This window comes from Diabrotica undecimpunctata, chromosome 5, assembly GCF_040954645.1.
Source record: "Diabrotica undecimpunctata isolate CICGRU chromosome 5, icDiaUnde3, whole genome shotgun sequence".
Classification (NCBI taxonomy): Eukaryota; Metazoa; Arthropoda; class Insecta; order Coleoptera; family Chrysomelidae; genus Diabrotica; species Diabrotica undecimpunctata.
This window is the reverse complement of record NC_092807.1, coordinates 151,206,610-151,234,587: the sequence shown is the minus strand read 5'-3', so window position 1 is coordinate 151,234,587 and position 27,978 is coordinate 151,206,610. Positions and strand designations below refer to the sequence as shown.

Genomic DNA, 27,978 nt, shown 5'->3' with positions numbered 1-27,978 from the left:
TTGCATAAGTGTATATTTTGATTCCCCAAAGTATTGTAGTAGATACGTATATTTAAAAATAATAATCAATACCGTAGTATCTCTAAATCTCAAAAGTGTAAAGTGACAAGCAAAAACAGAAAACTATAGCTTCCTCGCTTAATATCAAGGTTTGTTTGGTATTTATTTAATTATTATGTGTCATGTAATTTTTAAAGCTAACATCTTGTATTTTGTTTATATAACATACTAACACGATATATACTGTATGATATTGAAAACACAACTCATTAAACACCAAAATAATTTGATGTAGTATGTTTGATAAATACGTATGTATAGTACATTAAATAATTAGTTTGAAAATAATTCTTTTAGTATTTGACTGAAAGTTTTAATAAGTCTCTTTAAGTTAATACATCCTTCATCGCTCCTTGAAATTTTCAAGAAACTTGAACTTCATTTCTTTGGCGTCGCAATTTCCTTAAGCCAGGACGACAAATATACATTTGTGGCTGATAAGGGAAATGCGAAAAGCTTAATCGACTATATAGTCTATAAGAGAAACCTAGAACAAAATATAAAAAATATCTTAACGGAAAAGGAACCGGAACTGTCTACACAACACAGGATGGTCACTGCAAAACTGGTGGATGAAAAAATGAAGGAAGTGGAAAGAAAAGAGTACAAGAAAGTAAATGTAAACAAACTAAAGATAGAAAGTGTGCGAGAATTTTACACGGAGGAAACTAACAAAATACTGAGACAAATAGACTGCCAAAAAGAAACATGGACAATGGAAGAAAGATGGAATACATACAGTGAAGTATTAAAGACAACAGCAACTGAAGTGTGTGGAATTAAAAAGTATAATAAACAGTTGAAAAGGACAAGATGGTGGAATAAAGAAGTGAAGACAGAAATAAAAAAGAAGAAAATAGCATGGAAAAAATACATCGAAACGGGACTAGAAGAAGATCAAGAAAAATACTATAGGCAGAGACGATTGGTAAAAAGACAGTCACACAAGCAAAAGCAAAAACATGGAAAGAATTTGGAGAACTTCAGGAAGAATATATAACAAATAATAGAAACTTTTGGACGACAATACGACACATAAGGCAAGGAAAACGATAGGAAATAAACGCGGTAAGAGATACTTCAAACCAAATCCAAATAAGCCCAGAACAAGTAGCTAGGGTATGGAAAGAATATTATGAGAAAAAAATTGATACCGAAGTGATAAAGGAAGACAATATAATCAATGAAGGCGAAGAAAACACAGAGCCAGAGCAAATAAGTAGAGAAGAAGTAATAGAAGGATTATCAAATATAAAAATAGGCAAGGCAGGTGGAGATGATGAAATTGAACCGGAAATGGTAAAATACATGGGAAAAGAAGGAATAAACTGGCTATGGAAAATATATAAAGAGATGTGGGAAAAACAAACAATCCCTAAAGCCTGGCAGAACAATATCATCGTGCCAATATACAAAAAAGGAGAACATGTAAACTGCGACAACTATAGAGCAATATGTCTGTCATCGGTATGCTTTAAAACATATACGAAAATAATAGAGAAGAGACTGAGACAAGAAGTAGAAATGGTATTGGGAGAAGGAGATAGTCTCAGTCCTTTGCTATTCATAATAGTAATTAACGAATTGATAAGAAACACTAGAGTCAGAACCAATCAACTACAGAAAATAATAGGTTACCGCAGATTACAACCGGTAACAATAGAGTCATTGATGTATGCAGACGACATAGTACTAATAGCAGATTCCGAGAATAAAATGCAGAAACTAATGAATATATGGGTAGAACAAATAGAAGAACTAAAAATGGAGATAAACGAGGAAAAAGGTAAGATAATGATTACGAATACCTGGGAACTATAATAACCAATGACTCAAAAATATACTGAGAAATAACAAATAGAGCAAAGAAATCAAACAAGTTATATTATGCGTTAGCCCCAATAATGGGAAAAAGAGAACTTGCACGAGAAACAAGAATAAAAATATATAACACAATAGTGATACCGACTGTGCTCTATGCAAGTGAAAACTGGACAATTATGGAAAAACATAAGAGCAGGATAAACGCAATGGAGATGAGACATCTAAGAAGGATAGTTGGAAAGACAAAATGGGACAGATTAAGCAACGAGACTATTAGGAGAATGGCCAACCAGGAACCGATAATGAACAAAATAGCAAAGAGAGAAATGAACTGGTATGGGCATCTGATGAGGATGCAATCCAATAGAATAACAAGAAAAGTTTATGAAGCAAAAAACATTGGAAAAAGAAAAAGAGACAGACCAAGAAAAAAATGGATACAGCTAGTAGTAGAGGCGGGAAAACTTAAACAAAAATCACTCGAGGAATTGAAAATAATGGCAGGAAACAGAAAAGAATGGAAGAGGTGGGTAAATGGAAATTAAAATACCTAGCCCAAATCCGACACCCTGATAGGGTAAAAGGAAGGGGAGAAAGAAAGAAAGATGTTTGATAAATACTTATGTATAGTACATTAAATAATTAGTTTGAAAATAATGCTTTTAGTATTTGACTGAAAGTTTTATTAAGTTTCTTTAAGTTAATACATCCTTCATCGCTTCTTGAAATTCTCAAGAAACTTGAACTTCATTTCTTTGGCGACGCAATTTCATTTAGCCAGGAAGTTGATCCAATATTCTATCTATCATGTCTTATAAATCTTCAATTAATAAGAGATTAGAGCACCTATTTAGCCAGGGAGAAATGGTAAATTGAGTCACAAAGGAACCTGATACTGACTATAGATACTATAGCTATGGTATCAGCTACTGCATTATCATGTTGAAAAATTGGGTTTTGTAGTTTCTAACTTATTATTCATGTTATTTTTAAGTAATACCAGAACATAATCACTTGGAGAGAGGAAAGTAACGAACAATAACATATAAAAAAAGAAAATACCATGGTTTAGAGAGGAAGTGAAGACAAAATGTGAAGAAAAGAAGAAAGCCATTTACAGTACAGAACACAACAAACACAACAGGCATACAACCACTATAAACGAATCAGAAATGAAACGAAAACTTTAGTTAAACAAATAATAAGGGAACATTGACAGAGCTTCTCAAAACAAATGGAACACGGATTATACGGAACACAAAAAGAAATATAGAGAATGATCAGAGGACAAAGAAAAGAGATGCACGAACTAATAAAGACGAAAAACATTCAGAAGGAAACATGGGCAGACTACTTTTAATCCCTATTTGCTAAAGGTGACGATAATGAATCACCAACACCAGAGGTGACAACAAACGAAGAAATAAATATTGAGGAGGAAGAGGTAAAGGAAGCATTAAGGAATTTAAAAATAGAAAATCACCAGGAGAGGACCGAATACCGAACGAACTTCTAAACTACGGAGGACCAGATCTGACCAAACAACTATTAAAACTAATCCAAAAAATAATAGAACAAAACAGATTTCCTCAAGTATGGAGATCAAGCATCCTAAAAGCATCCTATTTCAAAAAAGGAGACAAATCGGACCCGGAAAATTACAGATGAATTAATTTGTTAAACACAACACTAAAATTAACAACCAAAGTGATAACAAATAAACTGAGTGAAATTATAACACTAGCAGAAGAACAACAAGGTTTTAGATCGGGAAGATCATGCACCGACGCTATATTTATAATGAGCCAAGTGCAAGAGAAATCATTAGAATACAACAAACCGGCATATCTATGTTCCAGGTATATATTTGACCAGGTCCAATTAAAGGACGTTATCCACTTATTGTACGCAAGAAAGATACCTCTAGGAATAATCAAAACAATCGAAAATTTCTACTAAAACAACACAATAAAAGTAAAAGTGGAACAAGTACTAACTGACCCTATTGAAGCTGGCAATGGGATAAGACAGGGAGATTCACTGAGTCTTCTATTTTTTAACCTGATTATGGATGAAATAATAAAAAAAGTAAGAACTTAAAAGAATAGTATATGAAATAGAATATGAAATGGTACAGAGAGGACAAAAAAGATGTTAGAAACAGCAGAGATGAAAAATTGATGGCAAGACAGTATGGGGCAGAGCTATAAGTACAGATGTACAACGTGAATGCAAGGTGAAGAACATCAAGAACTGGGTAAAAAATAGGAGAGTAGAATAGAACGATCATATAAGCCGAATGACAACAAATAGAGTAGTAAAGACGGCAAGAGACAGTTCTCCAATATTAAGACAATCAGTAAGAAGACCACGAAAACGATGGAACGACAACTTACTGGAGTCACATAGAAAAACAGACAAAGTCATGTCTACATAAAAGAAGAAGAAAAGACCAATGGTTACACTAGATCGATATAAAATGTTCAAAAATAAAAAAAAAACAGAAGAAAGGAGAAATAAAAAAAAATTGTTTATTGGTATTTGTTTTGAGTTGGGTGTGAAGCAAATAAACGCAGTTTTTTGTATAAATCGCTCGAAAATATCACTAAAAATGATAATTTCACTTTAAACTGTGAGCTTAACTTTTTATTAACCAAAATATGAAGAAAATTTCGAAACCATCATTAATATTATAAGTTTTGTTATGATTTTTGAAGTTTAGAATCACTGGTTAGAAACTGATCATTCAGGAAATAAAAGCCAGCATTAACTCATGTAATGTCCCACAATATTTTTCCATCATAACACCCCAAAAAGCTGATACACTATCATGTAATTAATAATATTTTTATTTTACAATTACAGGTCAACTGAGGTTTTTAACCCATATCATCCAATTAGACGATTGCACACGCTATGCGAGAAGAAAGCATTTATGGTAAGCAAATTAGTCTGCGTACACTTTTCGATAGTAAACATTTTTCTATCTTTAGTAAACATTCGATTCGATTCTAAAACAAATTACAATTATCGCAAAGGTCACGCGCAGTGTCCCTGACGCAACCCTAAGTCAGTGAGCACAGTTGCAGTATTATGATAATCCTAGATAAAATTTTTATTTCTTTTAGAAAAGTCGTCAGTGATCAACTTTATTTTTCATGTCAATATTAAAATAATATTGTTGATTGTATAGAAATACTGTGAGATTGTTTTTTCTTGTGGCGGAGTATTTATAAATACTTTTAAACGCATTTATTTAAACATTCAGTGTTTTATTTTTTTAATTGATTGGTAACATGGATGTAGGTGAGTGGAATGGCAAAGTATTAAATTAAAAGTGTTTGTTGTATACTCCTGTTCAAAATTATAGCAACACTCCAAATATTGACATTATATTTGTATTATTGCAATCTTTAGTGAGTTTAATATTAGGATAATAGACTAGGCGGGATCTGTAGAAATTCAGACCATAATGGACATTTTCCATAGAAAGCTATTTTTTTGCCGAAATCCCTTCAGGATGTGCCCAATATCGATAATCACGATATGCGCCAGTCGCAAACCCTATGCTAAATTTTTTATTTAACAAAATCTGAAAACAATTGAAAATTTCTCGTTTTTTTGCTCCTATTTTCATTTATAATTCGGAAAATATTGATCCTAGAGAAAAAATTATAACAAGTTAAAAGTTTCGTTATTTAATTTTACACAATATTTCGTTAGCTAGAAATTGAAAATTTAATGTTTATTGTTGAAAAAATAGCAATAATTGGAAAAAAAGTACAAAAAAATGAAGTTAATACTTTAAATGTTTTCGACTTTCTAAACTTGACTTACAAGCTCCATATTCCGCCTAGAAAAACTTTTTAATATGTTTAAAACGTGTGCTAAATTTTGTTAAGATCGGTCGGATAGGTTTTGCATGATAATTTTGCAATCCAGCCTACTAGAAAAAATTGCAAATTTTCAAATTTATAGTAGGCCTCAAATAAGGCTCTCAGATAGTTGCACATTTTTTTACATATAAAGGAAGACTCGAACTTTCAAACGCTTTTTGTAAAATTCAAATCGGTTTACTAGGAGAGCCTAGAAATTTTTTTAAAGTTTTAAACATTGTTTAGGCTTATAAACAAATTGAATAACTTTACGAGCTTTAAACATATCCTTTTAAAAAAAGAAAAAGAGTTAATCTTCAATAAAAAAAAATTATTGAAGATTAAGTCAAAATAAATTTTATTTATGAAAAAAAAAAATTTTTTCGTTTGCCTTTGTTTTAACAATTTAAATTATTTATTAACAATTTACAAATACATATTTGTTTACTAAAAGTAACAATTTACTTTAATGTATAAATTGCAAGCTCAAAAAAAATGCATGAAGAAAAAATGCAATTACTTGTTTAACGTACAATTGTTTATTGCAAATTTCCCAATTAGCAATTAAAAATGTTATTTGAAAATATGATATTTGAAATCCTTGTCGTCCGAGACATCGATTAAAAAAAAAGAGCAAAATTGGTTAATAAGAAGCCAAGATAATGCAATTTTTAGCGCGCGCTATGATTTTGAACTCGCCGATTCACATTTCGAGTGAATGTCCCCCACCACCACCTCTCATGCATTCCGAGCGACAGTTTACGCGAAAACGGTTTTTTATTTGTCTTTTTATGAATGTTGGCATGAAGCACATTACGTAAAACTTTTCATATAAAAAGTACTTGACAAGACGAGGGTATTTGTTTAAAAACGAGCCCTCTATCACTTATGGTTACACGGCAAATGTATGCCAACTTTGACCTTCAATATCTCGGCAACCAGTAAGCCGAATGTATCTTTTTTTTTAAAGAAGCGTCTTTTCATGTTCTTTAAGTGTATAAATTTTGAAATTGATATGTTTAAAGCTCGTAAAGTTATTCAATTTGTTTATAAGCCTAATATATATAAAAAATGTTTAAAACTTTAAAAAAATTTCTAGGCTCTCCTAGTGAACCGATTTAAATTTTACAAAAAGCGTTTGAAAGTTTGAGCCTTCCTTTATATGTTAAAAAAGTTACAACTATCTGAGGGCCTTATTTAGGGCCTACTATAAATTTGAAAATTTGCGATTTTTTTCCAGTAGGCTTGATTGCAAAATTATTATGCAAAAACCTATTCGACCGATCTTAACAAAATTTAGCACACGTTTTAAACATATTAAAAAGTTTTTATAGGCGGAATATGGAGCTTGTAAGTCAAGTTTAGAAAGTCGAAAACATTTAAAGTATTAACTAGCACACGTTTTAAACATATTAAAAAGTTTTTATAGGCGGAATATGGAGCTTGTAAGTCAAGTTTAGAAAGTCGAAAACATTTAAAGTATTAACTTCATTTTTTTGTACTTTTTTTCCAATTATTGCTATTTTTTCAACAATAAACATTAAATTTTCAATTTCTAGCTAACGAAATATTGTGTAAAATTGAATAACGAAACTTTTAACTAGTTATAATTTTTTCTCTAGGATCAATATTTTCCGAATTATGAAAGAAAATAGGAGCAAAAAAATTTTCAATTGTTTTCAAATTATGTTAAATAAATAAAAAAATTCCAGCTAAAAAATAGCTTCCTATGGAAAATGTCCAATCCAAAACAGATCCCGCCTAAACTATAATGAGAATAGAAATAATTAAACAATATTGCAGTAAGGAAAATGTTTAAAGAAGTAATCAGAATTTAACGATAAGGTACAAAAAATTTAAATTTGTATTTTGAGAACGATTTCCGAAATGAAAATCAAAACGTAAAGATAAACTAAAATTGAGGTTAATTTCCAACTTTTCTTCTTAAGTTGCCGTGCATTTGTTACTGTCTATTTTCTCTTACTTCTTCTTCTTCTTACTTTTTAAATAATCATTTAAAATTCCATATCCTGGAAACCCGCTCTTCCTAATACTACTTCCTATCTAACTCTGCCCTTTCATGATATTCTAAGGTTTCGATACAGGCACCAAATTTCAAAAACTTTAAAAAGTTTGTCAATGAATCTGGTCTTTAATGTCCAAGCTTCAATTCTGTACAAGAGAACAGGCCAAACGTAACACTTTAGCATCTTGTATCTCAGGGTTTGGGTTGCTGTTATTAATTTTACAGGGAAAAGTCGAAGGAAAATCGGGACCAGGAAGGCGAAGGATTTTTTTGGCTGAAAAATGTACGTACGTCGTTCAACAGAACAACCACAAATCTTTGCAGATCAGCAGTTTGCAAAATACAGATGGCCATGATTGTCGCCAACATCCGAAAAGGATAAACACTACAATAAGAAGATATCAGGTTAAAATCCAACTTGCAATCAGTCAGAAATTTACGAAGATTCAAAAAAGCATTTCTGGCTTTTTCTATTCTACTCTTTATTTTAGTATCTGGGTCCCAACTATCGTTTAGCAGACAACCTAAGTATTTAAACTGCCTGACTTGCGCGATTTTTTCTCCAGCTACTTATATCTTTGCATTTTGGTTATTACTTCTACCTGTAGTCATTGTTTTTATCTTCTTGATATTCATTTTCAAACCCAAAGCTTCACTTGTAAGAGTTAGATGGTTTAAAAGACATTGAAGATCTTCGATGTTATCTGCCACTATCGCTGTATCATAGGCATACTTAATATTATTAATAAATATGCCGTTTACTTTAATTCCCCCTATTAGAGTCGGCCACTGATTCTAAAAATGCTTTTTCGATGCATGTAAGGCCTTTATTTTGGATGTGAAGAATTTGAAATTTGTCATGAACAGAATGATTATGATCTAAAAGGTGAAGTGCGTATGTAGAATATGTTTTTCTATTATTGAAAGCCCTTTTATGTTCTGCTATACGTTTGTTAAAAGTTCTACCAGTTTGACCGATGTAAGTTTTTGGGCGGTCGCTACATTTAACTGACTTCAGCCACTGACCTCTCCACATTATATAAATAATCTTGTATGTAGTATTCTCAAGAAAACTTTTACAAGTGATTCATAAGGCTTATTAGTTGATGGTTTTTGCAGAATTTCAAACCTGGTCTTTTGGGTAAATAAGGGCGATAGCGAAGTCAATCTTTTGGAATCTGTCTCTCACGGAACTGGGTCATTAAATCTTAGAATTCGGGTCTTAAAGTGACCACATCATTTAAAGTAAGATTTTTGAAACGTTTGAAAGCTTTCAAAATGTCTTAAAAGGTGGCTCAGAACGCCATGTATGGGCCACCTTACTAATGAAGAGGTCCTAGAAAGAGCTAATATCCAAATAGAAGTAGTAGATCTAGTTAAATAGCGAAAGGTTTTATACTTGTACCATATCCTATACAATGGCAAGGATAAACTATTAAATATCATTTAAATAGGCAAAATTGAAGGTCTAAGAGGACCTGCACTTTACCAAAATTTGTGGAGTTGAGACAGAAGAACCTGATGGCATACTTGATGTTAGCACAATAATCAGAAAAACTAAAGAAGTATCCCTGTGCATTACACAACCAGAATTCTAGCAACATTCGACGCCTAAACAGGGCATCCATAAAATCAAGCATCAGCCCAAAAAAGCAGAAAATATTAATCTAGCCATACGTTAAATGCCAGAAAAATATAATTAAAAATTAGTGCTTATAAATTCGAAAGCTAATGCAGCTTTACCCGACACCAACCGCAAAAGTCTATACGTTTTAATATTATTGTATTACTTACTTATAAAAAATCACAAGTGACTCTTGCTATTTGTATTAATACCTTCTTAATTTTTTAGAATTTCCAGTGTTACAAAATTCTAGTCTATACCAAAGAAGCATCTCCACGAACCCATGGATACTTCCAGTAAAAGTGATTAAACTGTTTATTCTGGGAATACTGGTACCATGTTTATTAATAACAATCCCCTTGTATCTGAGGTATCGGGTATACAGTCATCAAATGTATCCTCTTGCAATGTCAGATATGAGATTGATCGATAACAAAGTTTCTACTACTTGGTGCCAGGTAAGTAATTGTTAGATATTTTTAAGTTAGGTAGCTTTGAATACTCTTGAGTTGTTTGTTTGTTGATTTACGTCCTTTCTTTTTACATTGATCTTGCAAATTATTATTAGGCTTATTATACGGATAACAAATGTGTTTAATCCAAGGTAAAATAAACAAATAATATGCAAGTGAAAAATAAAATACTAAACCCTATTCATTTTACAAATTCCCAATCGTCAATAGAACCACGTGTAAGCCAAACAGGGTCGTACTCATGTACGACCTATGTATCATATGATTTTTAAAAATATTTACTTTTGAAACTGTTAGTGTAAGAATTTCTTGAAATTTAATCATTATATCACAATTGAACTACACTCTAAAAAATAACATGACCAGTAAATAACTCAACAATAACTATAACATAAATATAACACAATATATTAACTTAAAAATCAACACGATACAATTTGAATTTAAAATGCTGGCAAGTTGGGATCTGTAACATGATAATCTGTCTCGCTTAAGGTAATAAATTATATTTAATAGCCTCTTGGCGAATGAGACGGCGAATATCAACACGTGCTCATGTTTACTGATGGGAATTTGGTAAACGAATGAACTTTATACATATTATTATTTGTCAAACCAGTGTCATTGCGCGCTAACTTAATTTTACTTTATTCTTGATACCTCGCGTTTTTAACAGCTGGCAACGTTAATTTGTGACTATTTTTTCTCAGGCAACCTTATATCATCATGTTAAGAAAAAAATAGCTCAAATTTGATATAAAAAACATGCATATTCGTCATGATTTTATTTAAAAAATAAATAAACGAAATAAAATTTTTGGTCAAAAATTAATTACTATTAATTGTATTAAAAATATTTACGGCCATTTTTTGACTGGCAACCTATTATCAATATATTCTAATTTTAGTTGTATGTAAAAATGTAAGTTTGATTAAGTACTACTATTATATGAACGTAGTGATCCTGTAGTGGGATCTTATAGTAAAAGTTACGTAGTTTTGAGTAATCGAGAGCTTTGACTGTAAAACATTCTTCTTCTTCTTCTTCACTGGCTTTACAACTCGGGGTGAGTCTTCACCGCATCCACTATCGTTCTCCATCCTCTACAATCTTTGTTGTAACCCATCATCATTGTTGTACCCCAATTCTAGATAAATCGGCTTCAACATCATTTTTCCATCTTTTTCTCGGTCGGCCTGCTGATCTTCTACCATCTGGTCTTTCAAAAAACACTGTGTTTAACATTCTGTCAACCTCTGATGACAGGTTTGCCTTGATATGTCTAATTATGTTTTCAGTTCCATACAGAGTCACCAATTCAGCATTGCGGCGTCTTCTCAAATCCCCTATGAATTCATCTCTTTGAGGGCCAAATATTATTTTGAGAACCTTTCTTTCAAATACCAGAAACTTATTAATTTCCCGCTGGTCAAGAGTCCATATTTGACTACCATATGTAATAATTGGGCGAATAATTGTACTCTGTTAATTTAGATTTTCTTTTTAGCAGCTTCGATCTTAATAATGTTGAAAGGGAGTATAATGCTCTATTTCCCGCAGCTATCCTTGCTGAGACCTCTTTTTCTATGTGGTTGCCCGCTGTGATTATCGCTCTCAGGTATTTAAACTCCTTTACTACTTCGAAGTTGTGATCATTAACTCTGATGTTCTGCCTAACTCTTGGTCTTGGATTTTTGGTTACTACTATGTATTTCGTCTTTTTTTTATTTATGCGGAGATCCAGACTACCTGTTTCCTCCTCGAGATGTGAAAGCACCTCTCTCACGTCTCTTGTAGAATGCGTGACTGCATCTATATCATCAGCAAATGCCAGCAACAGTTTTGATCCTTGATCAGCAAATCCTCCTGTCAGGTCAGACGATATTTTACTTATTGCATATTCTAAAGCAAAATTGAACAGCAACGGTGACAAGGGGTCCCCCTGCCTAAGTCCTGAATTTATACCAAACGGCATCGATTTTCTGCTTCCTATCTTTACTAGTGCATATGGAGTCTGTCACGCGCATTTGCTTTAATGCAACTAATTTTCTTAGTATTTCCATTTCTAACATTGCTATCCACAATTTGCTTCTTTTTATGGAATCATATGCTTGCTGGAAGTCTATGAAAATTTGGTGCACATCGCGGTTGAATTCCCAGTTTTTCTCTAATATTTGTCGGATGGTAAATATCTGATCTATAGTTGACCTTCCAGCACGAAAGCCGCATTGTTAGTTGCCTAGTTTCGGAATTGTTCTTTGTTTCTTTTCTTATATATGGGAATTATAACGCTTCCATTCCATTCTTTAGGCATTTTCTGTTGTTGCCATACTCTCAGAATGATGTCATACAATTTTTGGTGTAAAAGGTTTCCTCCTTTTTTTTAACAACTCTCCATTTATGCCATCATTACCTGGTGCTTTATGGTCCTTTAGAGACGCGATCGCATTATTTACTTCCTCAAGTGTTGGTGCCGGTATTTCGATATCTGCAGAATGAAACGTAATATCTGCTTCCTCCGTCTTACTTTCAATATTTAGTAAATTCCGTAAGTATTCCTTCCATCGTTCGACGATTTCCGTTTCTATCATTATAAGTTCACCTGCTTCATTTCCCATAGGCTGTGTTACTCCAACACTTGCACCTTTTCTGACTGACTAAATAATTTTCTTATTTGATTCCTCTCGCGACTTCTGTCCATTTCCCGGATTTGCTGTTCTAGGTAGCTCCTATTTTTAGTTCTGAATAGTCGCCTTGTTTGTGCTCTTGTTCTGTTAAAATCTGCTTTGTTCTCATCTGTGGGGTCTTGTGGCATTTTCAATCTTTTTTTCATTTTTATTTCCAGAATTTCCTCGCATGCTTTGTCAAACCATTTCCGTTTTGGGCGAGTCCTCTTTTTTCCAATGGTTTCCTTTGCTGCTTGTTCTATAACTGATTCCACTTGCTGCCATGCTTGTTCTAATTCTACATTATGCCTTTCCTCTCCCAGCAATTGGAATCTGTTGCTTATTACCACTTGATAATCCAGTTCTTTATTTGATGTTTGTAGGGCTTCTATGTTCCATATTTCTCTTTTTTCTTGTTGTTCCAGTTTCTGTATTGATAATTGCGTTCTTAACTTAGATTTCAACAGAAAGTGATCGCTGTCGCTATCAGCTCCTCTCATACTTCGCGAATTAATAGTGCTACTAGAGTGTCTTGCGTCAATGAGGACATAATCTATTTGATTTGGAAATTTTTGATTGGAAATCATCATGGCCACTGCGACTTTGTTAGCAGCGCGCCTAAAAAGTTCAATCGAACTACACCCGAACCATTCACGTAGATTACGAAGCCACGATATTTTTCTTCTTCCCACACTTCTTTTGCCCTTAATTTTGCCCTGCATGATATTTCTTAAAAGTTCGTACTTTTCACCTCTCACAATGTGCCCCAAGTATTCCATCTTTCTAGTTTTTATCTCATTTAGAATTTCGCATCTTTTGTCTAAAGTTTGGAGTACTTGCGTGTTAGTGACGCGGTCCATCCATGATATTCTGAGAATGCGCCTATAGCACCACATCTCGAAAGCTTCGATGTTTTTTGTGGTCAATTGTTTTAGTGTCCAAGCCTCTACTCCATACAACAGGGTAGAAAAGACATAACACCGCAGCATTCGTATTCGTAACTTTATATTGATATCACGATTGCAAAAGAGTTTGCGCATTCTATTAAAGACTGATCTAGCGATTTCTATTCTACATCTAATCTCTTTTGTTTGATCAGTATCGTCTGTGATCCAAGCACCTAGATATTTATAACAGGACACACGCTCAATCGTTATATTGTCTATTACAAGATTAGCTCTGATGTTCTTTGATTTCGTGATTACCATAAATTTAGTTTTTTTCAAATTAATTTTCAAGCCGTAACTGTTACAGTATATATTGAGACTTTGAACGAGATATTGTAGTTCTACTAGCGTTCCCGTTAGGAGAACCGTATCGTCAGCATACCTTATATTGTTGATCGTCTCACCATTTATTATCAGACCAAGATCTTCTTCCTCGAGTGCTTGTTCACAAATAGCTTCACTATACAGATTAAATAAAAGTGGCGACAAGATGCATCCCTGCCGGACTCCTCGACGGATTTGAATTTCTTCTGTTAGCCTACCCTCAACCTTTACATTTGCTGTTTGATTCCAATATAGGTTGCATATAATTCGAATATCTCGGCTGTCTATATTTTTCTTTATTAGAATTTGTCTTAGTGGTTCATGTTGTACTTTGTCAAAGGCCTTTTCGAAATCAATAAAGCAGGTGTAAATTTCTTGGTTCATGTCTAAGCATCTCTGTGAGAGAACGTTCATTGCAAACAGAGCCTCCCTTGTACCCAGCCCTTTTCTGAATCCCATCTGAGTGTTACTGATGTCTACGTCTAAATTCCTATAGCCCATGTGACCTTGTAAATGTCATTTCTCTCGAATTGGGTGGATTTAACGATCATGTTATTAGATATTGAATGTTATTAGAATTGTATTAGCCGGTGTCCATTATCATTTGTTGTGTCGTGCAAGCTATGCTTAGCAATGATCTCTTTTAAATAATCTTCCTTACCTTGTTTAGCGTTGCAATCTCCCATCACTATTTTGACGTCGTGTTTTGGAGCAGCTTTATACTGTTGGTCTAATAATTCATAAAATTCATCCTTCCTATCTTCTTCCGCATCTTCTGTTGGAACAGATATTGAGAATATTGTGAGATTGAACCACTTACCCTTGAGTCTAATAGAAGCAGATTCGTTCGTTTATTGGCTTGAAATCTATCACTGCTGATTTTGGTCTTTTTGCAATGGCAAAGCCACATCCGTATCCATGTCTATTCTCACTGCCCGACCAAAAGACTATAATAGTATCTTCCATTTCGAGAATTCCTGTTGCTGTCCATCTTATTTCCTGTATTGCTGTTATATCCATGTTATATTTTTGTAGTTGTCTAATAGCGCTCGTCGCTTTAAAAGCTGTAAAACTGTAAAACTGTGTACAACAAATTGCTATGCAAACCGATTACCCATACGCTATGCATTTTTACAGAATCACATGTCACACGTCGAAGGCTGTACAATTAAATGTTTAAACTCATGTCAATTTATCCATTTCGAAATTATTTCAGTAGTATAATTTGTAGTCTGCTTGATGAAGATTTTTTAATTTATTTTTTGTTATTTACCCAATGACTTTTTCTTTTTTTACATTTCTAAATATTTTTGTTGAATAATACTTTATATTTTTACTTAAAAAACTGAAAAACTCCTTATCATTTGTTAAATAATGTAAATTATTATTTTAATTAAAAATATTGACACAGTTATTAAAGTGTTTATCTGTAGTTTAAATATATAAATACATAAATGAAATATTTTATAAATGCAAATACTAATATACGCCATTAATATCAGCATAGGTTCCTCTACAATATCAAACTAGTATTTTTTTAATATTCTAGAAGCAAAGAGTTAGTGTCAATGCCACGTTCAACGCTTTTTTATTGTCGAACACTCCCGAAATGTCGACAGATAAAAAGCCAATGTCTATGGTACGAGAACTCTCCCTAGAAGATGACACCAAGGAGTATTGGGGGTTTTATTTATTGAAAGGGACTTCAGTGACCGTCTCAACATGTGTAAGGTTATTATTTTTACAATTTAGATCACTAGAATAAATAAAAATATGTAGATCACTTTTGAGTAAATAGTCGAAGATTTATTTCTTGATGCTAATGTAATACAATACCAGATATTATTAACGAGTTAATAAGCTTTCTGATCACCTATATTTCTTTGATTTGCTACCACCATAGTCCATACGTCTCTTTATTATAGGCTCATATGATATTTATTTACACACTTAAGTCTGTAAAAAAAATTACTCAACAGTAGATGATATATGGGGATTCTGTGCGGGATAGGGAAATCAATGAGTGCGAGAGAGAACGTGTGGCGTTATGGGAAATCAATGAGTCCGAGGAAGAACGTGTGGCGTCATGGGAAATCAATGAGGGCGAGAGAGAACGTGTGGCGTCATGGAAAATAAATGAGTGCGAGAGAGAACGTGTGAAGTAGATGACGTTAAAGTTTACGATCATGCTGAGCGTGATGGTGAGAGGGCCTTACAGTTTACAATTTTTATTTTATCTCCACAACCGTTTGTTACATTGAGTAATCAAGATGAGAAGACTGCTGCGTACTTGGAGAAAAACGTTCATGGTCTTCGGTATTCCAATAGGGATGTAGAATATTCCAAAATGAATGAAATACTAGAATCTAAGTTGTTGTATGCAGCTGACTACATTTACGTTCGCGGAGAACAGAAAGCCGAATTTTTACAAAAGAAATGTCATATTTTTGGAGTTTTTCATATCATTATTGATGTTTGCAAGTTTGATGATACAGCTTGCGCTACTGGAAATTTTATTCATAATGCTAACCCTTGCCATGCCACTGGATTATTTTCGCAATGGTTTTTAAATATAATTTTAGTTTTATTAAAAAAACTGTTTTCCTTTTTTTATATATTTATTTTAATGCAACATGATTCACATTTGCGATTTACAAAAAATTTTATAATGATATTAATCGTTAGATATACATTTATTACTAATACGATAGTTAAAAGTATAATCGATGAACCATATTGCCCGATGCCATCATTATTAGTTTTGTACCATTTTGAATCACTTTCGGTGTTATTTGGGGATATTAGCATGATCTTGTAGAATGCTCCTCTTGACTTTGGTATCGTTTTGAAAAATACTGGAATCTGTCCATAATTCACCGCATCATGATCCATTAGAGCCCATTCAGTTCGATTACAATCAGTTTTTACATCGTTAAAACATAGGTCGCCAGGTTCTTAACATTGTTTAAAACGTTTGTATAAAGGACATTGTTAACAATAGCTGTGAGGAAGATAAACGAGGTTGTTAGTTGAGACATCTTGTCGGTTGAATTCTTTTTTTAATGGGTATTGTGTTGTTTTTGGTAATTTTCTTTCTGACAAATGAAAGTCTGCAAATCGTTTTTCTATTGCAGTTCTATCTTCGTACTACTGTATATCGGCTTTTAACTTTTCTATTTTTTCGTAAAACTCTTCTAATCTACACTGTATGTAAGACATTGGTGAAATGAAGCACGTTTAACGTAAAGAATAAATATATATATTAATTTTATCTTTTTTTGAAATTGTCCTATATATTATAGTAATTATATAAGAGTATTTCAAAAATTAAAAATTTATTTTTTAATATTTTTAAACTAGAAATTGTAAACTGTAACGCCCTCTCGTGTAGACTATGGTCACCATCACGTTTAGCATGATCGTAAACTGTAACTACACCTACGTTACACGTTCTCTCTTGCACTCACTGATTTCCCATGACGACACACGTTATCTCTCGCACTCATTGATTTTACTATCCTACACAGAATCCCCCATACCATCTACTCTCAACTTAAACCCAAATGAATTCTATTATATTAAACTCACAACTGCCTAGCGACGTAGCTTGGTCAGAAATAAGATGTTTAGTTCTAGTACAACTCCTATACACTGTCATTCGAATTCAACGTTAAAGTGTACTAAGCAGCAAATATAGCTTTAGATTTTGCGATTTAGCAATTTGCGTACTAAGTGAGAACTAAGTTAGAAAGAAAAGAGATGCAGATTGCGCAATCTCTCTCGCCTCATTGGTACATAATAAGTTTACAAAGTGTAAGTTAATTTGTAAAGAAACTTCTTAAATAGTAACAATTTTCCAAATTATGTATTTCCTTTAGGAAAAAATAAGTAAGAACATAAAAACAACATTTTTTTCGCAAACTGTCACTTCGCTTTCAGTAATTATGAAATAATAATGATGAATTTTGTTACATTATTGCAATTTTGTTTGTGGAGCTTAATATCAAAAAGTCCAACTTTCTACCTATATTTTTCGAGTATATTTTTCCCCTATATCTGTGTAGATATAAATAAGCAAACTTAGGCAAATATGGATACAGCATATTGTGCATATTGTGCATATTTTATTCGACTAGTAAATTTTTTGCATATTTAAAAAAAAATCGAAGTACACACGAAAAAACACGAAAGTAATGCTCGTCTTTGGATACAATTGCTAAATGTTCCAATTTTAATTTTTTAATGTTAATTTTTGTAGCATATTTTTTTAATTAAATCTTTATTCATCAATCAAATAATTTACATATATTTAAATTAACTTCGTAGGTCATGTAGGGTATGACTGAAAAAATAATTAATAAATAATATCTTAGGTGGCCTGGAGCGTCTCTTATTATGATCCGAGGTCACAAACACCTTCATGAATGCGCCTATATTGGAGACAATTCTTCCGAAGAGCTTGAAGAACAAATGGAGGCGATTCGTGAGAAAGCATTTATCGATTCGGACGAGAAAAAAGCAGACCAACCTGCAAATAATCCAGATGAAATGAAACGACACAGGCCTGAAGTTAAATTCCACAGTGTTATGCAGCAGAACTACAGTAAAAGGCTGGAGCAGAGTATTGATAACATAGAAGTTACGGATTGGAAAGACATGCGAGCTGTTCTTCTAGGTAAGTGTTGTTCGGATCGCTAATGCATATGTCAATTGTTCAGTAAAATACCTGTAAGATGTTTGCAAGTTCAAGAATAATATTCTCTTTTTATAATTTAGAATAAATTAAAAAGATTTTTTGTTTATTTTACAGCACTACAAGAAAAAAGCAAAAACTTTAAAAGTAAACTACCCCAACAGAAACAACAACACGTACATAGAAACTCAACCATTGCATTGGATGAAACTAAAAATTTTAAAATAGATAAACCAAAAAACCAGACGTCATCTGAAGAAGCTTTGGATGATATCATGTCAAGGTTAACCAAGATGGGTGAAAAGGGAACAAAGGTACTAGAAAAAGTAAATAACAAGTATATGAATAAACCAAAAGATCATGTGTTCGATATGAAAGCCAGACATTACTCAAAACCGGCAGTCATTTTTGAAAACGTTGACCAAGCGAGAAAGAAACGGGAATTGGTACTAGAACAAGCCTTGGCTAACAATGAAGATGATGAAGAACATGATTTAGCCATTGAAGAAGTAAGTAAATGAATTGAGTTGTATTTTATTGATGAATGTCCATTTTTTTTTACATCTAACGTCTGTCCGTTACATCTACGACCGTTAAAAGTTTATATTGTTTCACATTCACTGCACTTTTATATATATATATATATATATATATATATATATATATATATATATATATATATATATATATATATATATATATATATATATATATATATATACCGTGTTTTATTTTAAGCATTTTTAAAATGTGCTTCTCTTTTGCTTCTTCCTTGGGTATGTATCTAGTTTTGGAAAAGCTTTCAGAGTACAATTATATATATATATATATATATATATATATATATATATATATATATATATATATATATATATAACAGTTGACAAACTTTATCATCTTCCTCTATAACGGTTCCGGTCGATTCTAGGTCAAGAATTAAACAATTGAACTCAACAAAAAACTTTTGTAACTCGGTGCCTTGCTTATATTTTAAGGTTAACAACTTTTTACGCACATATAATCGGGAAAGAATACTTTTTCTTTCAAAAACTTTCTCTAAATGTTTTACCATTTCATAAGCTGACTTACAATCACGAATGTATTCTAAATGTTTATCTGTAATGTATGTGACAGTAATAGACCTTGCTGTTGCATCATGCTTTTTATGTTGAGATTGCTCGTCTCTTGATAAATCTGCTAGTTGTGTTGCACTTACTTCAGTAGTAATTAAATCTTTAACACCTCTGACATCTAAAAGATTGCCTAATCTAAATTTCCAGGACGAAAAATTGGTGGATGTTAATTGCTGATACAAACTTACGGTTGAATTCGCGCTACTTTGGGCTGCCATTTTTAATTTCTTGCCGGTCACTAACAAACAACACTTTTTGCCGATTTGCACAAAAAGGAACATTAAACAGATACTTCACTTTTTATAGAATGTGCTCTTGGCCCATCTTGGCATGTACTCTGGGCGCATAACCTTTTGGAAAAGCTTTCAGAGTACAATTTTATAAATTAAATATGGATACTGGAATGGAGAGAATAAAACGCCTCTTCACTTGTGCAACGCAGAATGACAAATTCTTTATTGTTCTGTCAAGATAGTCAACCTGATTTACATAGTGTTTGGGGATCAGGATAGCCAACATTTCAATATCTAGTAATTTATTTTGTTTTAGGAAGTTTCTTACGATCGTGATTAAATCTTATCTGAGTTATGGTATTTCTATTTCTTCCTAGTATTCCCTAAGTTATCTTTAAAGCTAATAAGTCATCTTCTTATTCTACTTATAATATTGTCGAATGTTAAGACGTGCCAATATTCTTTTAAGTTTTAAGTCTTGCTATGTAACATTCTTCACTTTTATCACATCTCTAATCCAGTTAGTATTTTTTCAACACTTAACTAGATATATAAACTCTATTTTGTGTTAGAAATTTATGTCTGACGTTTCTTTATTTTAAAGGAATTTCACCCTGACGGAATAGCCGATCACCGAGGAACATTTAATGAGACTTCCTTAAATGATATGAGCAACAGCGAATTTTGGTCGTCATTTTCGAGTTCAGAAGAGGCTCTACTAAATTGTGCTGGCTTAATATTAAGTTTACCGCTTCTGCCTCACAGAAAATGCGTTCGAGAATATATGGACGAAGAAAGTTCTAGAGATAACACTATTTCGTATAAGTAAGTATGATTCTAAGAATTTAAACAATATAAATATTAAACAAACAAACATTAAAGATAATGATGTTATGGTTGTAAATTCTGATGATAAAAATCCAAATAGTTTATATTTTCAATAACCTTGAAAGATTAGGTTTATTAAATTTTTTTTTAATTGCTAGTTTTTCTTCTACTTACTAAAGATGACTATCTTCCTGCAATATTGACGACCACATTGACCCATATTATTCTATTCACATCAGTTCGAAATAGATCAGTTTGCATCCAGTACCTCTCTTGCCCTCAAGCCTGTCTTGTTAAATTGACTGCAAAAGTCGGTATTCATTATTACGCATAATATGGCTAAAGTAAGACAATTTTATGTTCTTTACGGTGTTAATAATTGCTTTGTCTTTTCTTAACCTCTGGAGAATAGTTATATATGTTAGTTGTGTGGTGTATATATGGGATCATTAACTGTGTAAAGGACACTAATGACCAATTCTGTAGAAAAAGATTAGAGAAAAATATGTATCAGGCTGTATCCTGTGGGCAACTTCTCGATCTAGTATCCCATTTTCCTATATGTAGGAGTCAAGTTATTTAAATTCTTCTACTCGTCCTAGTTTTTCTCCAATCAATTATATGTCCCCAACAATTCCTTTTCCTCCCCAACCACATATTTTCCGTTTTCGGCCTGCTAACCTGTCCTACCTCTTCAACAGCCCTTCTTCAACTTCTTCTCCAAAATTTCTTTGCTCTCCTCATCAGTAAAAAGCATTGACCAAGGAGCCCCCTCCCTTACTGTCTTTGACATCCATAACAAGATTAAAGAGCTAAGGACTCGTGAAGAGACTTGATGTAAACCAATCGTCAGTGGAAAACTTTCGGTCAATCCGACAGCAGTCCTTTACTTAGGTCCTGTTTACTTTTGTGAGTTTATTACGCGGAATTGGGATATTCACAATTACCCTACTCGAGATAATTGCAATTTACACATTGTGAAAACAAAAAGGACGGCTTCAAGAGAAACTCGTTGTTGTTTAAGGGTTTTGATCTTTTTAACAAGCTTCCTCAAACAGTAAAAAGTTGTTCATCTGTACAAATGTTTAAAAGCAAATTAATGGACCATATTAAAAGCACCAATAGTTCGGTAGTTATTTTTTAGTCGTGTTTTATGTTATATGTTATTGTTTTATATTTTTATAAGTGTGGTACCATATTTTAAGTGTAATTGTTATTTTTATCTTATTATGTATTAATGTTATAAATTGATTACTCTTTGTATATTTGGGCTTTCCCTATTTTTGAATAAATAAACTTCTTCTTCAGTCCTGAATGTCCTCTTTACCTTTATACAATGATGATACCATCACACTCTCTCTCCATGCGTTGGGCATCCTATTTTCCTCAAATATCCTACTCATCATTTGCCACAAAATATCAACCCCTTCCTCTCCTAGAGCCTTCCAAACCTCCAAAGGTATTGAATCAGGTTCTAATGCCTTACCATTATTAATCCTATTTAACGCCTCGACTTCATTTCTCGCTATCCCCGGTAATACATTCTCATTTGGGATCCCGCATTCTCTGTTTCTCCTCTGGTAGTTGCTGGGTGAATTTAGTAGCTCTGCCACTACAGACTATATACTTGTTAACAAAAGATATCGAAATAGTTTCAACAGTGTTAAAACCTACCCAGGCGCTGATATTCAATCTGACCACAATCCTTTAGTGGGCGTGTATAGAACCAAGTTAAAGAAAACACGCGAAAAAATTGTAAAAAAATATGAGATGAGAAATCTGAAATGTAGTGAAGTAAACAAGTTAGTCAGCAAAACAATAAATAGAAAATTCAAAGAAATCGATAATGCAACTGAAAGCACAGAAGAGAAGATAGAATCCCTTAATAAAACGATAGACGACATTAAAGACAATTTTATGAAGAACGAAGAAGATAAGAATAATTCATGGATGACGACAGAGATTCTGCAGCTGATGGAAGAAAGAAGGAAAAACAAGACCAATAACTCTATGTATAAAACATTACAACGAGATATACAGAGAAAGATCAGAGAAGCCAAACACAAAGAACTGAAGAAAAAATGTCAAGAAATCTAAATTCTACAAAGTAAATACGACGACGTCAACGTGCATAAAAAGGTAACAAAAATTACAGGCAAATGTAAAAACAGACGAATAAGTAAACTTGTTAATGACAACGGTGAGGTAATCGTGGACAGAGTATTGATAATACCTGCAAAAATTACATACGAAATTTATTTGTTGATGAGGGTGAGAACCAGTCCCCAATACCTACCAACCATAATATCACTAAAAGACGGGAGAACTCCAGGACCAGACGGAGTACAGTCTGAATTTCTTAAATTTCTTGATGATGAATATTTAAGAATATGTACTATGTAAAATCTTCAATCTATGATACAGGCAATATAGGCTAGTAAGTCTAATGAGCCATACACTAAAACTTTTTCTTAAAATTATACATCGCAGAATATTCTATTCTATTGCTTTGCGAAGAGAGAAAACAAGACACTCAGTTTGGATTCAAGGAAGTTGTAGGTACAAGAGAATGATGCACTGTTTAGTATACAGGTATTATTCCAAAGATGCAGAGATATGACTTGCGATATCTAGATCTGCTTTGTGGACTACCAAAAAGCATTTGACCAAGTTCAACACCGAAAAATGACGGATGTTCTAACAATAGCCCAAATAGATGATAAAGACCGACTTATCATACAAAATTTATACTCGTACCAATCAGCCACAATAAGAACAGAAATGGTTCTCCACAACAACAACTAATCTATTTAAAGCATCAGTTAATAAAATAATTATAGCCAGAATGATCGCCAATATTTGAAATGAATAAGCACCAAAAGAAGAAGCAACTATCAGTGCCGGTCCCAAGCTCGGATAAAGGAGGAGGGTTTGTGACAGGAAGGTCATCGGGTAGTAAAAACCTTGCTAAAACTATGGACAGAATGAATATAGAAAGCAGTTTAGAGTTATACAGTACTCATACCTATTAATATTCGATACCAGTTCACTCTTGTATATCTCCATCTTGTTTAACATTAGAATGCGTTAGATAACGTCTGCCAAATAGTATATGTTGTAACTGTTGTGTTAATTTTTCACCTATAATTTTCAAGTCAGAAATATTAATTTAAGTATGTAGCACATTTACCAATAAGTAGAAAAATATTTTTAATAAACCTTTTTATTTTTAGGGTACCCCTCAATGGATACTATTTCTTTGTGTTCAATAGTGAAAATGAAGTACAAACTAACTACGTTCGAGTCAAATTCGATATCGAAAAAACTGTTTACAACATCTCGAATCCAGTTGCCAAATGTATTAATGCTTCTGAAACGTGCACTGTTGACTTGAATTTTTTTTCATCAGAAAAGTTAGTAATGGAGCTTCCATTAGTAGATAACGAATCTTTATTTAATGAAGAATTTATAGTCCTGTCGGAATGTGAACCAAGAAGTTCGGTATATGCTGTTTTTGTTATACTCGTTCCTATATTGGTGATATTTTTTGCGTTTTCCTGAGGCGGTCATTCTGTTGTTTGGGATTTCTAACTGAAACAATTAGGTGGAAACAACAGAAAATTTCCTGTTTACTAGTCATTTGTTACAAAGTACAAATTGATGAAATTGTTGTGATAGTATTTTGTGATTAGGTATGCAATAGTATGCTTCATAAACTTTATAATCGAAATTTAATTTATATATTGTTCAATGTTGATTTTTATAACAGTATACGTAATAGATTAAATAAAGTGTTTAAAGTTTAATTAAGTTTAAAGTTTAGAGACAGTGTCGACTGGAGGAAAATAAACAGAGATAGGAAAACCTATCAAAACAAATGGAGTTACAATTACTGAATGTTTTCTATTTGGTTAACTAAGGAAATATACCTGGTTTCATTTTGAACTTCTGTTCCATATGTACCTATTTAGTGCGGTACAATACCACGTTTTTTGTATAGGCTATGTCACATAATCTTTTTGGTATTTCAGAACAACCTTTGTTTTTTGTGTACAACCCAAAAGTTTGTATATGCAGTACTCTAGTAATCGATGGATAATTATTATACTTTTGTTCACGTAATTTTGTAGGTATATTTTATCAGATAGGGGAGAGGTGGGATGGTTCATCTCTGTTAAAGATTATTTCAGACCATAATAGTTATTTTCTTAATTTCATTAAACAGATTCATAATGTGGTTATCTCCTTCCACCGGGTGTTCACCTAGAATCTCTTTCTTGTAGAACAAATAAGGTAGATCAGTTCTTGTAAAACACTAGTGCGGTTCAAGAACCCCTGTCCATGAGGGATACTTGATCCCGTGAGGAGGCTACTTGATCCCTGGGATAAAGTATCCCACCTATGATGCATAGCATAAGTAATTATTGCCAATTATGAAAGGTAATTAAATTAAACAATGAAACAAATTAAACTTCCTACTTTATTAAATAAAAACATAAAATACAAAAATAAATTGAGCCAAAAAGGAACAATTATTTATAAAACATTAGCATCAAATCTATGGTTAAATTTTATAATGTCAGCAGTCCTGGCCGTTCTGCTTACGGACGGCTGCGGCAGCTTTTGTACATCTGTCCGGTTCAACTCTGCTGACGTCCTCTACTGTTGGAAAAGTGAAACAGCTTCCTTCTAGTCCCTTCTGCCTTAAGAATTTAACTTCCAATGTATTTTCTTTCAGGTACAAAACTTTTCCAACATAAAACTTCATTGTTTTTTTAGTACAAAACTTGACTAAAACGTAGTCGTCTGGCTCAGGATCCGTGTCATCAATAAACTCATCATCTAAAAGGAAATCAGAGCCACCGCTGCTATCTGGAAGGCTGGGAAGATCGTCCTTCTCTTCATCAGTCGAATCGAAAAGTTCAGTGTTTCAGATACTTTGAACCTACTTATGATATTTGAAGGAGCCATGATTCGGGGGAACGCATCTCCAAGCAGTTCTGCAATGTCGTAAATGGTAATAGTTCTTCCGGGAAATTTGAGCATAAAATTGGAAGCTGCTTGGGAATAGTAAGTCTTTAGTGGACCAAAAACCGCGCGGTCCAATGGCTGCAACTTATGAGACGTGTGCGGCGGAATTGTAAGAAATACGATGCCGTTGTCTCTCGCATAATTTACAGCCTCCAGTGAGCAGTGGCTCTCATGGTTGTCCATAACAATTAAATGTTTACGATCTAGGCTTGGCTGAGTGAAACGAATAAAGTGTTCCAAAAACTTCAGAAAGCCAGAGTAAGTCATCCATCCACTGGGATATGTTGTTGCATTGCTGCCAGGAGGTGCATGGTTTAGAAACCTGTCCTGTCAGTTTTTTCTGGGAAATATCATGTAAGGAGGCATGTGACCTACTGCGGAATTAATGCCAGCATACACCGTAACCAGTTCGCCTCGTTCTGCAGATGTAATTTTACCCACCTGCTTCGATCCTTTCACAGCAATTATTTTAGCAGGTTTGTGTACTGTAGTGAGGCCAGTTTCGTCAATATTCCATATACATTATCATTCAATCTTCGCTTATCCACTGCTGGACATAGATCTCCCTCATAATTTTCCATCTATTTCGATCTTGTGCCTCTTGCATCCAATTCCTATGACAACGTTTTAGATCGTCAGTCCAACGTGTTGGTGGACGACCTCTACTTCGGTAGGCATCATCTCTTGGTCTCCATTCCAGTATCCGCTTTGTCCATCTATTATCTGTCATTCGAGCCACGTGACCTGCCCAGTTCCATTTCAGTGTTGCTACTCTCTCTACTGCATCAGCCACTCCTGTTCTTTGTCGTAGCTGGCGATTTGGGATCTTGTCTCGTAGTGAAAAGCCCAACATAGCACGCTCCATCGCCCTTTGACACACACGGATCTTTTGAACTGTTCTCCTTGTTATGGTCAACGTTTCCGCACCGTAAGTTAACACTGGCAAAACACACTGATTAAACGTTTTTCTTTTAAGGCATATTGGTATATCAAGTCCATATATGTTCAGGAGGAAACTGGTACCGTGTATAAACATTTGTTAATTGATTAAAGAATGTAACAACTGTGTGACGATTAAAAGCTGAGCTTCGTACCAAGCTTGTGGCTTCTGGTGTCCTTAATGACAGCGTAGGGTTTCTATCAAGAAAACCTCGGTACCAGCCGCGGCCAGCTTGCTTTGTTTTATTCCAGGCAGGGGGATATGATATCCTATTTGTTGCAGCGTAGGAGTATGCCAATTTGCGCAATTGCACCACAGTAAGACCGTAATACATCTTGGACATATCTTTCGAAAACATACCAAGTTCTTTTTCCTGGTAAGTGAAAAAACCTGGCGCACCTTTAGCCTAGGAGAGATATCATGTTTTTTCTGTACAACCTCTTCAATGTCCTTGTAGCTTCCTCCATTTTTTACTGCATCAGGTGGAACTCTTTTCGTTGTTCCTATTTTAGTTGAGTACTTACGTGGCATCTGAGAAAATAAACATGAATAAAATTAAAGTATCCCCCATTTAATAGGATCAACTATACCTGCAATGACATTTTTCTAACAAGTGCAAGTTTTAGGTTAAAACAGTTACAATTTAAATATCAATGTTTTAATATTTAGTGGATGAAAGTACAAATGTTTCACCTATTTGGGCAATATAATTATAAACTAAACGAATTAAAGTTGTTATAACTTACCTCGCACGCGTAAAATAAACTTTAAACTTTCAATGCCACAAAACTTTCAATGTCATTTGTCAAAACAAAGTAAACAGTATGGCCTCTACCCAAGTGGTTCAACAGAACAGTAATATCATATCAATGGGCCCCAAAATTAAATGGGAATCAACTATCCCACCTCTCCCCCAGTAAGTTATAATACCCATATCATGATAGTCTATAACTGAGTTAATGTCATAATAGTTTTGTTAATTTTTGCTATTTAAATTCACGCTTCAACTTTACTCAGTTATAAACGTATTCCATCTAATTCTAGGAATATTTGCTTAAAACATGATTTGTCTAAATTTACATTTTTTTATTTGTTTAATTTATGTCTATTTTGCTAATATGTTGACATTTTATATTAACTTTTACTTGCTAAACTTTTAAGAAATAAAAATTGTTAATTTGTAGCATTATTTGTTCATTACTCTCTCACAATCTTCCTTTCTTTTGGTAAATAATAACATGATTCTGACAGGAATGTAGAGGGACAATAGTAGACAAGGTAAGTGAGTTTGTTTCACTTT

General features: G+C 33.2%; 1 protein-coding gene across 2 annotated transcripts; it reads left to right on the top strand.

Moving 5' to 3' along the window:
* On the top strand, positions 1–27,861 carry LOC140442005 (uncharacterized). 2 transcript variants are annotated; one of them, XM_072533030.1, is made up of 8 exons: positions 1–149; positions 4,750–4,822; positions 9,638–9,867; positions 15,370–15,551; positions 18,194–18,495; positions 18,631–19,022; positions 20,484–20,704; positions 23,941–27,861. In XM_072533030.1, exons 2-8 carry the CDS (start codon positions 4,801–4,803, stop codon positions 24,266–24,268), a joined length of 1,677 nt encoding a protein of 558 aa, XP_072389131.1. In that variant the 5' UTR covers positions 1–149; positions 4,750–4,800; the 3' UTR covers positions 24,269–27,861. The 2 variants fall into 2 exon arrangements, with proteins under 2 accessions (XP_072389131.1, XP_072389132.1); XM_072533031.1 differs by lacking the exons at positions 1–149; positions 4,750–4,822 and adding an exon at positions 4,928–5,190.
* The last annotated feature ends 117 nt before the right edge of the window (positions 27,862–27,978 follow it).